Genomic DNA, 11,279 nt, shown 5'->3' with positions numbered 1-11,279 from the left:
AGGGTGGGGCAGTGGTGACACGGTGACACCATGTGCCCCCCCAGGGGTGCCCCACACCCAGCTGGATTCAGCTGCAAGGGACAAACCCGACACTTTTCTTTCCTTTAATAAAAGTCACAGCAAAGTACCAAAAAGGAGCCACCTGGGGACTGGGATAGGGGGTGGCGGGGGGGGGGGGGGGAAGGGGAACACACACCCCGCTGGCACACACCTGTATGTGTGTGTGCTGCACTCTGTGTCCCTCAGGGTTACCCCCTGGCAGGACCCCCCCCCAGGCACCCCCAGCAAGTCCCCAGCTGCAGCACCTCCCAGGTTAACTACAGGGTTAATTAAGGATTAATTATAGGCTGGAACCCACACCGGCTGGTGGTCGAGGGGGGGGGGGGGGGGTTATTGCTACTTGGGAAGGGGTGGGGGGGTCAAAAGGGACAGAAAGGGACCCCCATCCCGGTCAGGGTGAAAGGGGGTTGCTGGGAGGGGGTGCAGCAAGGCAGGGGCTTGAGGCCACAGCAGCTCATGTGGCTTCAGCTGGTGTGACCCCCCCACCCCCTGCCCTGGGGGTCCTGACCCTCACGCTGCCCTGGGATGGGGCGTGCTTCCCCATGGGGAAACTGAGCCGCAGGGCTACGAGGGGCCAGAGCCACACAACGGTGGTGACCCCCGCAATGTCCCTGTGCCCCCCAGCTCGCAGCAGCTCCGGCTGGGGGGGGGGGGACAGTCCCCGGGGGTAACACAGGGAGGGGGTGAGGTTTTGGCAGTGAGTTAGCTGTGTGGGTGCTGGGCACAGTGGAGGGGGTCTGTCCCCCAGAGGGACCCCACTGGCCTGTTCTTCCCCCCCATGAATGTGGGGCTAAGTAGGAGGGAGACAGGAGCCTGGCTTGAGTGGCGGGGGCACTGCGCAGCCAGCCAGCCCCCCTCCCCCCCCCCAGCCCCAGTGCTGAACACGGCAACCTCATCACACTGGGTGAGACAGCGGGGGCAATACCACCCTCCTCCCCCTGCAGCCCTCCTGGTCAGGCTGAGGGGGGGTAAAGGTGGTGGGGACCCCCGGGGGGGTACTAGTAGACCCAGCTGACGGGCACCCACTGGGGCTGGGTGCGCAGGCGCTCCATGGCCTCCTGCAGCCGCCCAAAGGTGCGCTCCAGGTCGTCGTTGGTCAGGCTGAGGTCGAAGTAGTGACCGTAACCACGCTGGATCCGGTCGCTCTCCTCCACCGTCCGCTTGGCGTCAGCCTCCTGCCCCGCACAAACCTGCCTCAGTTTCCCCATCGCTCCCTGTGTGCCCGCCCCCACCCCCCCGGGGTTGGGACCCACCGTGAGCTGCTTAGTGGCCACACCACTCTCCAGCGCTGCCCGGTTCATGGCCCGCAGCGTCTCAGGGTCGGGGGCTTCAATGAAGACCACGTATGGCACAAATTCAGCTGTTCTCAGCACCTTCACTGCCTGGGTGGGAGGGGGACAGCGCTGAGCCCCGGGGCGGGGGCAGCCCCAGCCACCCCCTTGGTGTGCTGCCTCCCCCGGGTACCCTACCTGGGGGTTGACGTCCAGGATACACATCTTGCCAGCCTCCACCACGGTGCGGATGGAGTCGATCTTGGTGCCATAGAGGTTGCCCTCATACTCGCCATGCTCCAGGTACCGGCCCGCCTTGATGTCCGCCTCCATCTCCCCCCGTGACACGAAGCGGTACCCGTGCCCATCCTTCTCATTCTCCTTCGGCTTCCGTGATGTGTCTGCCCAGGGGTGGCCTGTCTGAGTGACCACCCCAGGGGTCTCACCCCGGGGGCACCCACAGCCCGCGGGGATGGCCACAAGGCTGTGATGCTGCACCCACACCCCCAGGGGGGTGGTGCTGGCCAGGTTGGGCTGTGCCAGGGATGCTGATGCTGGTGGGGACAGGGATGCTCGCATGGACAGGGATGCTGGCGGGCGACACGGATGCTCGCATGGACAGGGATGCTGGCAGAGGACAGGGATGCTCGCATGGACAGGGATGCTGGCAGGCGACAGGGATGCTCGCATGGACAGGGATGCTCATGGGAATGATGTTTGCAGGGGACAGTGATGCTGGCAGGGACAGCAATGCGCACAGGAACACTCACAGGGGATAGTGGTGCCGTATCGCGCTTGGTCTGACATGATGAGCTTGTTCTTGAGGCTGCGGCGCCCCACACCCTGGGCGCCGATCAGCACCAGGGTTTTCCGGCGGAAGGGCGGCATGCGGGCCATCTCCTCATAGATCAGCAGCTCATGGCGGTCAAACTCTGGATGAGGGATGGGGCTGTCACCTGCAGTAGCACCCTCGAGCTGGGTGCCATGGGGACCCCAGGGCACCCCGTCCTGCGAGGTGCCACCACTAGCCTGCCAGGGGCACAGCCTGGGCACTGTCCCCCCTTCCCTTGGGGAATGCCATCAGGGACACGCACCGGCGTTCTTTGTCGTCAGGTACATCATCCTCTTCTTCCTCTTCCCACTGAGGCTGCCACACAGGGCCCCTGCCGAGGGCAAGGGGGTGGCTGAGCTGGGGACGGGCATAGGGACAGTGCCATGGTGTGGGGACAGTGCCATGGGAACTGGGACCTGCCACAGGGACAGTGCCACAGGGCTGGGGATATCACCTGGGGAGTTGGGGACCTGCTGCAGGGACAGTGCCAGTGGGGACATCACCCTGGGAACTGGGGACCTGCCGCAGGGACAGCGCCACAGGGATGGGGACATCACCACGGAGCAATGGGGACATTGCCATAGGGCGCAGGGGACCCGCTGTGCTCCCCCTCGGGAGGTGACCACCTGTCCCTGTGCCCCCAGGGCCATGTCCCCACCCGGGGCTGGGGGGGGACTCCGTACCAGATGTGGGGGCCACCTCCACGTCCCGCTTGACGAAGGCTTTGCGCTTCTCCTCCAGCAGCTGGCTGGGCACCAGCCCCGCGCTGCCCCCCTCCACATGGCACGCCTGGGGGACAGCACTGCATGTGGGGACCCCAGCCCCATGGGGACCCCCCAGCTCCCAGGGACCCTCCCTAGCTCCAGGGAACCCCCAAGCCCCACAGGGATGCCCCACAACTCCCGGGGACACACAACCCCCCCCCAGCTCCAAGGACCTCTCCAGTTTCCAGGGACTCTCCCCAGCTCCAGGGACCCCCCCAGTTTTCGGGGACACACCCCCATCCCCCCAGGCCCTAGGGAACCCCTCAGCTCCCAGGACACCCCTGCTCCTGCATGGACGCCAGCTTCTGGGGATACCACCAGGAGGGGGACAAAGGGCCAGGTCCCCCCACCCCAGGGTCCCTCCTGACCTGCCACCAGTTGGGGTCATCCTGGTTGACGATCTGCAGCAGGTCACCGGCAGTGAACTTGAGCCCAGCCTCCTTGCAAGGGATAAGGCTGTCGGTGGCCGGGTCGTAGTCGAAGTGACACTTGACAAAGACCTGGGGACCAGGGGGGTCAGGGGGGAGGCCGCCAGCCACTTGGGTTCCCCGCTCTGCATCGCCTGGATGCTGCCAGCCTGTGCCTCTGTTTCCCCAGTATGCCGGTGGGAAACGCAGGAGCTGTGCCATGCGCGCGCACACACACACACACACACACGCGCGTGTGCACCCCACTAGGCACCGCCCCCACCCTGGTGCCCCCTTGCCACCCGGCATAGCCAGGCACGCACAGCACCTGCGCACACACAGGCAGCACTGGCAGCTGCCACTGCGCCCCACAGGGCACCCACGGCAGCGCCCACGCACAGCCCCACACCCACACACAGGCACACACACGCGCCCAGCGTCGCCACCACCGTGCCCACGATGGCACACATGTGTGCAGGAGCGTGCAAAGGCAGCCGCGCACACACACACACCACGGGGCACACGCGTGTGCCTGCACACGGGACCCCTGCCCAGTGCTGGCAGCAGCAGGGTGCCACGGGGCCAGCCGAGTGCAGGGACACACGGTGCCAGGGGATGCAGTGACAGTGCTGCTTTGTCCCTGGAGCCAGGGTGACAGCAGGCGCCTGCGCCAGGCTGGCACAGGGAGGGGGGCACACAGGGCACCCTTTGCCACCCAGGTCCTGCCGTAGGGCTGAGGACATGGGGACAGGGCAGGGATGGGGACAGGGCAGGTACTACCACACAGCTGGGTGCCCTCACCAGTGCTGGGCACCATGGGGGACACGGGGGTCCCACCAGCCATGGGGCACGTGGGCACGGAGGATGTCTATCAGCGTGCAGGGGCCACAGGCAGAGGGACAGGGGGACAAGGGGCTGTGGGGCTCAGGCATGCAGGGGGAGCTGAGGCACGTGGCAAGAGGACAGGGGACAGGGTGACATGAGGCAGGGGGTGTGCGACACATGAGCATGGGGACGTTGGCAGGGTGGCATGGGGATAGATGGGGACAGAGGCACAGGCCCGTGGGGGAGCCGTGGGCAGGGTGCTGGGTGTGGGGTGCAGATGTGGGATGCAGATGTTGGGTGCAGATGGGGGGGGCGGCTGTGGGGATCGGTACCTGCCGGGGCGGGTGGGGCTCCTGGTAGCTGGGCAGGATCTTGAGGACGACGCTGCCGCTGGCGTGGCGCAGGCTGTCCTGCAGTGCCCGCGGGTCGCTGCCCACCTCCCGCCCGTTCACCTCCCGGATGACGTCCCCCACGTGCAGCAGCCCCTGCTGCGCCACCATCCCCCCGTGCAGGATGCGGGCGATGACCAGCTCCCCCCGCTCCACACGGAACGTCACCCCCTGGGTGGGCACAGCCCCGCGTCAGCCCCACGCCGTGTCCCCCCCACAGCGTCCCCTGCACCCACCCAGCACCCTCCAGTCACCCTTGCAACACCCCAGCACCCAGCAATGCCCCCAGCACCCAGCAATGTCCTCCCAGCAACACCCCCAGCACCCAGCAATGTCCTCCAGCACCCACCAACACCCCCAGCACCCCATAATGCCCCCAGCACCCCGCAATGCCCCCAGCACCCAGCAATGTCCTCCAGCACCCACCAACACCCCCAGCACCCCATAATGCCCCCAGCACCCCGCAATGCCCCCAGCACCCCGCAATGCCCCCAGCACCCAGCAATGTCCTCCAGCACCCACCAACACCCCCAGCACCCCATAATGCCCCCAGCACCCCGCAATGCCCCCAGCACCCCGCAATGCCCCCAGCACCCAGCAATGTCCTCCAGCACCCACCAACACCCCCAGCACCCCATAATGCCCCCAGCACCCCGCAATGCCTCCAGCACCCTTCAGCGCCCCTGGCTCGGGCTCACCAGGTTCTCGCCAGCCGTCTTGCGGATGCCCACCATGCGCACGGCGTCGGGGGGCACGGGCTGGTTGTTGAAGGCCGGATCCAGGACGGGGCTGGGCGGGGGCGTCTCGTAGCTCTTGGAGGCCACTGAGTCGTGGGTCTCCAGCAGGGACTGCAATGCACAGGGAGGGCCGTCACACCCACGTTGCACACACCCTTGCACGTGCATTGCACGCACAGGCCTTGCACGCCCCACCTGGAAGTGGGGCTCGCGCAGGATGCATGCCAGCTCGGCGGCCGCGCTGTCCTGCCGCACCAGGTGCCCGATGTCACGCAGGATCTCCTGCACCAGCTCCAGGTTGTTGTCCCTCACCGCCTCCAGCTTCGTCTCTTCCAGCCGCTCATGGGCCTGGGGGGGCCAGGGGGGATTAGAGACCCCCGCACCCACCCACCCGCTCACTAATACCCCTGGCATCTGCTCCCAGTGCGGGGCGGGGGGGTGCAGCCCCCCGCACACAGCAGGGGTCTCTGGCACAGCCCACTGTGCACACACATGAGCACACACATGTACAAGTGCACACGCACGCCCTTTGCACACACACAGTGCCCTGCATGCACACACAATTGCAGAGCCACCCTTTTGGATGCACACACATGCACATCCCCAAGTACACATGCGTGCATGCACATGCATGTGCATGCAGACCCTTGCACACACATCACTGCACCAATGCATGCACGCGTGCATTGTTGCACGACTGTGCGCAGGTGCAAATACACACATACTGGTTAAACATGCAGGACGCGGTGCCAGCCACACACACCTCAACAGCATGGCCAGCAGGTGACACACACAGGCATGTGCACACACACACACGTGCACACCCCAAGGGGCAGCACACAGCCAGCACCCACCCCAGCCCCCCAAGCGCACACTGCAGCCTCACACACAGGCATGCACACACATGTGCAAATGTGCACACTCCCCTCCATGCGTGCACACATGCATATGTGCAAATATGCACAGACACCTCCCTGTATGCACACACGTGCAAGCAGACATCCATGTATCCACACACATGTACATGCATGTGTCCATCCACACACACACGTCCATGTTCACACAGCACACACATGTGCGTGCATGCACACACTCGTGCACCCATACACACACACTGCCCCCCATGTGCTCACCCCTGGGCTCCCACATCCCCCCCGTGCCCCACTCATTGCCACCTGCAGCAGGGGGCCGGGGGGGGGGGGGATGGGACACAGTGCCACCCCCGCGCCACCGTACCTTCGCCAAGGACCTTACTATTGGGCTCTCCATGATGCCGCGGAGGAAGATGAGGTCCAGGTCGGCGGCCCCCGGGGTGCTGGGGAGCCCCATCAGGTTGTCCAGGACCTGCTGCATGGCTGGGGGGTGGGGTGGGGGCAGGGGGGACACAGACACAGAGTGGGGGGGCGCAGAGCAGGAGAGAGCAACATGGGTGACAGTCAAATGCAGCCAGGGGTGCTGTGCACCCCAATCCTGCCCCACTCATCCCAGGGCCCCCCAGTTATGGAACCTGGCAAGGAATGAGGGGGACAGTGGGGGGGTCCCTGGGAGCAGGGACCCCTCCCCATCCTACAGCAAGGACAGACAAGTGTATGTGCCCCCCAGTGCTGGCCACCCTGTCTTGCCGGGCTGGGGGGCATCGCAGCCCCTGTGCAGGCAGGAGCACCCCAACACCTCCAGGGGGGTGTCTAATCCTGGCTGCTCAGCACCACAGCCCCCCAGAGCCTCAGTTTCCCCAACCAAGGAGCCCCCAGCAGCATGGAAAGAGCTCACCTGCACATGGAACCACTGTCCCCCCAACCTCCCCCCACCTGCAGGGATTTGCACTGGACCCCCGGCCCATGCAGCAGGGGCCACGAGCAGCTTTTCCCCCAAGCCAGCACTATGGGGAGGGGGGGGGAATCCCTCAAAAGCCCCCCAGGGCAGGGAGGGCATTCCCCATTCCCCATCTGCCACACCCAGTACAGGCAGGAGCCCGGGGGTGGGGTGGGGAGTGTGCAATGCAAATGCGGCTGTTGCAATACAGCGGGGGGGGGCAACGCAGGGGCGTGGGGTGCAGTGCAGCTGGGGGGGGGTGAGGTGATTGGGGGGGGGCGAGGCAATGGGGGGGGTGGGGGGGGTGCTGCAAAGCCCCCGGGGCTGTGCTGCAAGCGGGAGCACTGCACGGCGAGGAGGCTGCGCTGCAATGGCGGGGGATGCTCACGATGAAGCCCGGGGCGGGGGGAGTGCTGTGCAACCCAGACAGCGCCCCCCCCCCCATATCTGGGGGGTTCCAGTATGCCCCAAGAGAACCCTCCACCTCCCCGCTCCCAGCTCCCACCCCCCGAACACCCACAACACCCTCTTCCCCCGCCCCCCCCTTGCGTGGCATCACCCCCCGCCCCCCCCCTACCTTGGGGGCCCAGGGGGGCGCTGGCGGGGGCAGGGGGCGCCCCTCGGCCGGGGCCGCTCATGGCTGCGGGGGCAGAGCCGGGGCTGCCGCCTCCCCCCAGATCCGGGTACAGCGGCCCCCCCCCGCCCCCCCGGCCTTGCACACGCGGGCCCTGCACACGCGTGCACACGCAGCGCGCGGGGCGGGCGCGCCACGTCGGCCATTGCGCGTGCAAACACCTTGCACACCCGCGGCCGGGTGTGTGCGCGAGTGTGCTCACGCAGGCGTGCACAGCGGATGCACATGCACCTCTGCATGCTCACGCGTGCGTGCACCCGTGTGGGCAACCATGTGTGGGCAAACACACGCCTGTGCGCGCTCACACGTTCACGCGCAGTGTGGAGAGCCGCGTGCATGCACGTGCACAATGACACATGTTGCACGCGCACGAACCTGTGTGCACACATGTGTGTGAGCATGCACAACCGCGGGTGCCAAGGGGCAGCAGTACCTGTGCATGCTTACACACGCGTGCAGACCCATGCGCTCACTGCTGCACGCTCACACGCACGCACGCTCGGGTGCACACACGCTGACACACACCCCTGTGCCTGCTCACACCCATGTGTGCACACACAGCCCACGCATGCTCACACGCGCGTGCAAGCCCACGGCACTCACCCTGTGCGCACCCACCCGTGCATGCACACCCCCATGCCTGCTCACCCGTGCTTGCACACCCGCGGGCACACGCGCCCCCCGTGCATGCTCACCCGTGGGAGCCCCCCGCACGCAGCCTCCCGCGCCTGGGGGAGGGGGACAGCAGGGGCTCGGCCCCTTTAAGGGGGCGGGTGGGTGGTGCGGGTCCGCGCTGTTGCCGTGGCAACCGGGGAGCAGGGGAGCGCCGCGGAGGGGAGGGGGGGCGACAACAGATTTAAAGGGACCATGACCCGCTCGTGTGCCCACGCACGCACCCACGCACACGAGCGAACACGCACAGGCAGGTGCCCAGCCGGCAGCGCCCGCCCCACCCTTGCACACGCGTGTGCACACCCACAGCCCTGTGGCACACGCAGCCTCTGGCCCCAGCATGACTCATCCCACCAGCACACCCAGGCAGTTCTTGCACACGCGTGTGCAAGGCACGGCCTAGTGGACACTCACACGTGGCGGAGCTGGGGCTGCTGCCGGCATCTCAGCAGTGCTGCGGGCACGGCCAGCCATGCGTGGGTGGCACCGATGGGGACAGGGCCAGCACCCACGGGAACAGGGCCAGCCATGCTTGGGTGGCACTGATGGGGACAACGTGCAATGGCCTGGTGTGCTCAGGCACATGGGTATGTGCTTACACACGCTTGTGCATGTGTTCAAGTGTACCACAGACGTGCAGGGACACGCGAGGCCCCTGCACTTCTCCAGCCCCACATTTACCCCACGCGGGGGGGGGCCGACGACACCCCCAGTGTTGGCACTGACACCCACACAATGGGAGGCACCCCACACCATGACCCAGCACCACTGTCTTGGATACCAGCATCCCCAGTGTCCCCAACACCAGTACTGCCAGTGTCTCCTGCACCAGTGCCTCCATGGTACCCAGCACAACCAGTATTAGTGCCACCAGTACCAGCAGCCACAGCCCCAGTGCCCCCAGCAGCCCCAGTACCAACACCCCCAGCCCCAGTGCCCCCAGTGTCCCCAGTACCCCAAGCAGCCCCAGTACCAACATCCCCAGCCCCAGTGCCCCCAGTGTGCCCAGTACCCCCACTGCCCCCAGTTCCAGCATCCCGCGCCCCAGTGTCCCCATGATCCTCAGCGATGCCAGCCCCAGCATTCCCAGTGTCCCCAGCACCAGTGTCCCCAGTGTCCCTAGCCCAGCCAGCCCCAGTGTCCCCCAGGCGCTGACATTCCCCCAAGCAGGCAGAGGCAGGAGGTGGCTGCAGGGGGGGTTTATTGCTGGGGGGGTCAGCCCAGTGCTGGGTGACAGCTGCTGTGGGTGCTGTGGGTGCTGTGGGTGCAGCAGGGGCTGTGGGGGCTGCACCCCACCAGGCTCCTCTTCACCTGCTTGGCCCCGGCAGTGTCCCTGCAACAAGAGGGGGTCACCATCCCAGGCCCCCACAGGACCCCCCTTGAATCCCCCCAGCCCCATGTCCCCCACCCCAGGGCTTCCCCGTAGATGCCCATTGGGGAAATCGAGGCACGGGTGGCCCTGGGGGTTCACCCAGCCCCCCAGCTCAGTCACTGGGTGCCCTCACCTGGTGGCTCAGCACCCTGTGGTGCCGAAGGGCTCCTCGCACAGCACCAGGCTGTCCGACCGCTTGCCGTACCTGTGAGAGGGGCACGTTACTGGGGGGCAGTGCCATGCAACCGCCATGCAGCGGGGAGCACAGCACAACGGGGGAGCTGGCTGCAGCAAGTGAAGGGCGCAGCGAGGGAGCAGGCTGCAGGGGAGCAGCACGTTGCAATTGGGAGCATGTGGCAATGGGAGCAAGCTGCAGCAGGAACAAGGGAACAGGCTGCAATGGCGAGCACACTGCAATGGGGAGCATGTTGCGAGGGGCAGCACACTGCAGATGCGGAGCGTGCTGCAGCAGAAATCTGGTTGCAGCAGGTAAAAGGATTGCAACAGGGAGTGAGTTGCAATGGGGAGTGTGCTGCAGTGGGGAGTGCGCTACAATGGGGAGTGCGCAGCAATGGGGAGTGTGCTGCAATGGGGAGCATGTTGCAAGGGGGAGCACACTGCAGATGGGGAATGTGCTGCAACAATGAGGAGCGTGCTGCAGCAGAAATCTGGTTGCAGCAGGTAAAAGGATTGCAACAGGGAGTGAGTTGCAATGGGGAGTACGCTGCAACAGGCAACACGTAAGGGGGCAACACGTTGCTACAGGGAGAACATTGCAACAAGGAGCACATTGCAACCGGGCAGTGTATCACAGGGGTCCCACAGCTGTGCCCCCCACCACTGCCCTGCCGCTCACCGGTGCCGCGTGACCACGTTGAGGTACTGCTGGAGGTCATTGTAGAAGCGGACGAGGTCCTCGACAGGCGCGTCATCCCCAGGGTAGGTGGGCTGCGTGGGGCCAGCGCTGCCAGGGTGCCCGGCCAGCAGCACCAGGGCGCAGGCGAGGAGCAGCAGGGAGGGCCAGCGGGGAGCCATGGCTGCGCCACATGCCATGGCCTCAGGGTCCACCGACAGCATGGCGCTGCATGCACACACACGCACACACCCCACCAGGCTGCACGCACACACATAGGTGCACACACATGCACACCACCCACCAGCACGTGCGCGCACACACCCCTTAGCATATGCACCGCTCTGCACGCACCCAGGCATGCACACCGAACCTCTGCTTCTGAGGCCATGCACACACACATGCACACACCCCCTTGCACGCACACACCCACCCCTCTGCTCCAAGTATGCACGTGCACATGCGTAACACCTCCTGCAGCACACACACGTCGGTGTATACACATCGCTTGTGAACCCACAGGCAGACACGCACGCTCTCCCTGCTCCCAGAGTGCACAAGAGCTGCACTCCCAGAGCGCACGCACACACTTGGCCCTCAAGCACGCACACACGTGTGTGCACACCCTGCCTCACACCCCTACACACAGAT

At 66.0% G+C, this 11,279-nt stretch overlaps 1 protein-coding gene across 5 annotated transcripts; it reads right to left on the bottom strand.

Moving 5' to 3' along the window:
• Positions 1-89: 89 nt before the first annotated feature.
• On the bottom strand, positions 90-10,373 carry MPP2 (MAGUK p55 scaffold protein 2). 5 transcript variants are annotated; one of them, XM_080369414.1, is made up of 12 exons: positions 8,427-10,373; positions 6,540-6,640; positions 5,481-5,633; positions 5,247-5,396; positions 4,492-4,719; positions 3,296-3,427; positions 2,847-2,952; positions 2,426-2,494; positions 2,102-2,263; positions 1,530-1,732; positions 1,314-1,442; positions 90-1,235 (listed from the first exon to the last, which is right to left on the bottom strand). In XM_080369414.1, exons 1-12 carry the CDS (start codon positions 8,743-8,745, stop codon positions 1,059-1,061), a joined length of 1,929 nt encoding a protein of 642 aa, XP_080225540.1. In that variant the 5' UTR covers positions 8,746-10,373; the 3' UTR covers positions 90-1,058. The 5 variants fall into 5 exon arrangements, with proteins under 5 accessions (XP_080225540.1, XP_080225543.1, XP_080225539.1 ...); XM_080369417.1 differs by having other exon boundaries at positions 6,522-6,640; positions 8,380-10,372; XM_080369413.1 differs by having other exon boundaries at positions 6,522-6,640; positions 8,427-10,372.
• Between the last annotated feature and the right edge of the window lie 906 nt (positions 10,374-11,279).

This window comes from Falco punctatus (assembly GCF_963210335.1).
Source record: "Falco punctatus genome assembly, chromosome: 19".
Lineage (NCBI taxonomy): Eukaryota > Metazoa > Chordata > Aves > Falconiformes > Falconidae > Falco > Falco punctatus.
The sequence above is the reverse complement of the archived record's forward strand: the minus strand, read 5'-3'. Positions and strand labels throughout refer to the sequence as shown.

Bases quoted from the DNA above. Each gene is read 5' to 3' on its own strand.
- MPP2 (XM_080369413.1), bottom strand. From the start codon at position 8,745: ATGCTGGGGCCAGAGGCTGCGTGTGCCACAGGGCTGTGGGTGTGCACA. The intron at 2,953-3,295 runs GTCAGGAGGGAC...GCTGTCCCCCAG, and splicing joins ATGACCCCAACTGGTGGCAG to GCGTGCCATGTGGAGGGGGG. The intron at 1,443-1,529 runs GTAGGGTACCCG...CCTCCCACCCAG, and splicing joins TCCTGGACGTCAACCCCCAG to GCAGTGAAGGTGCTGAGAAC.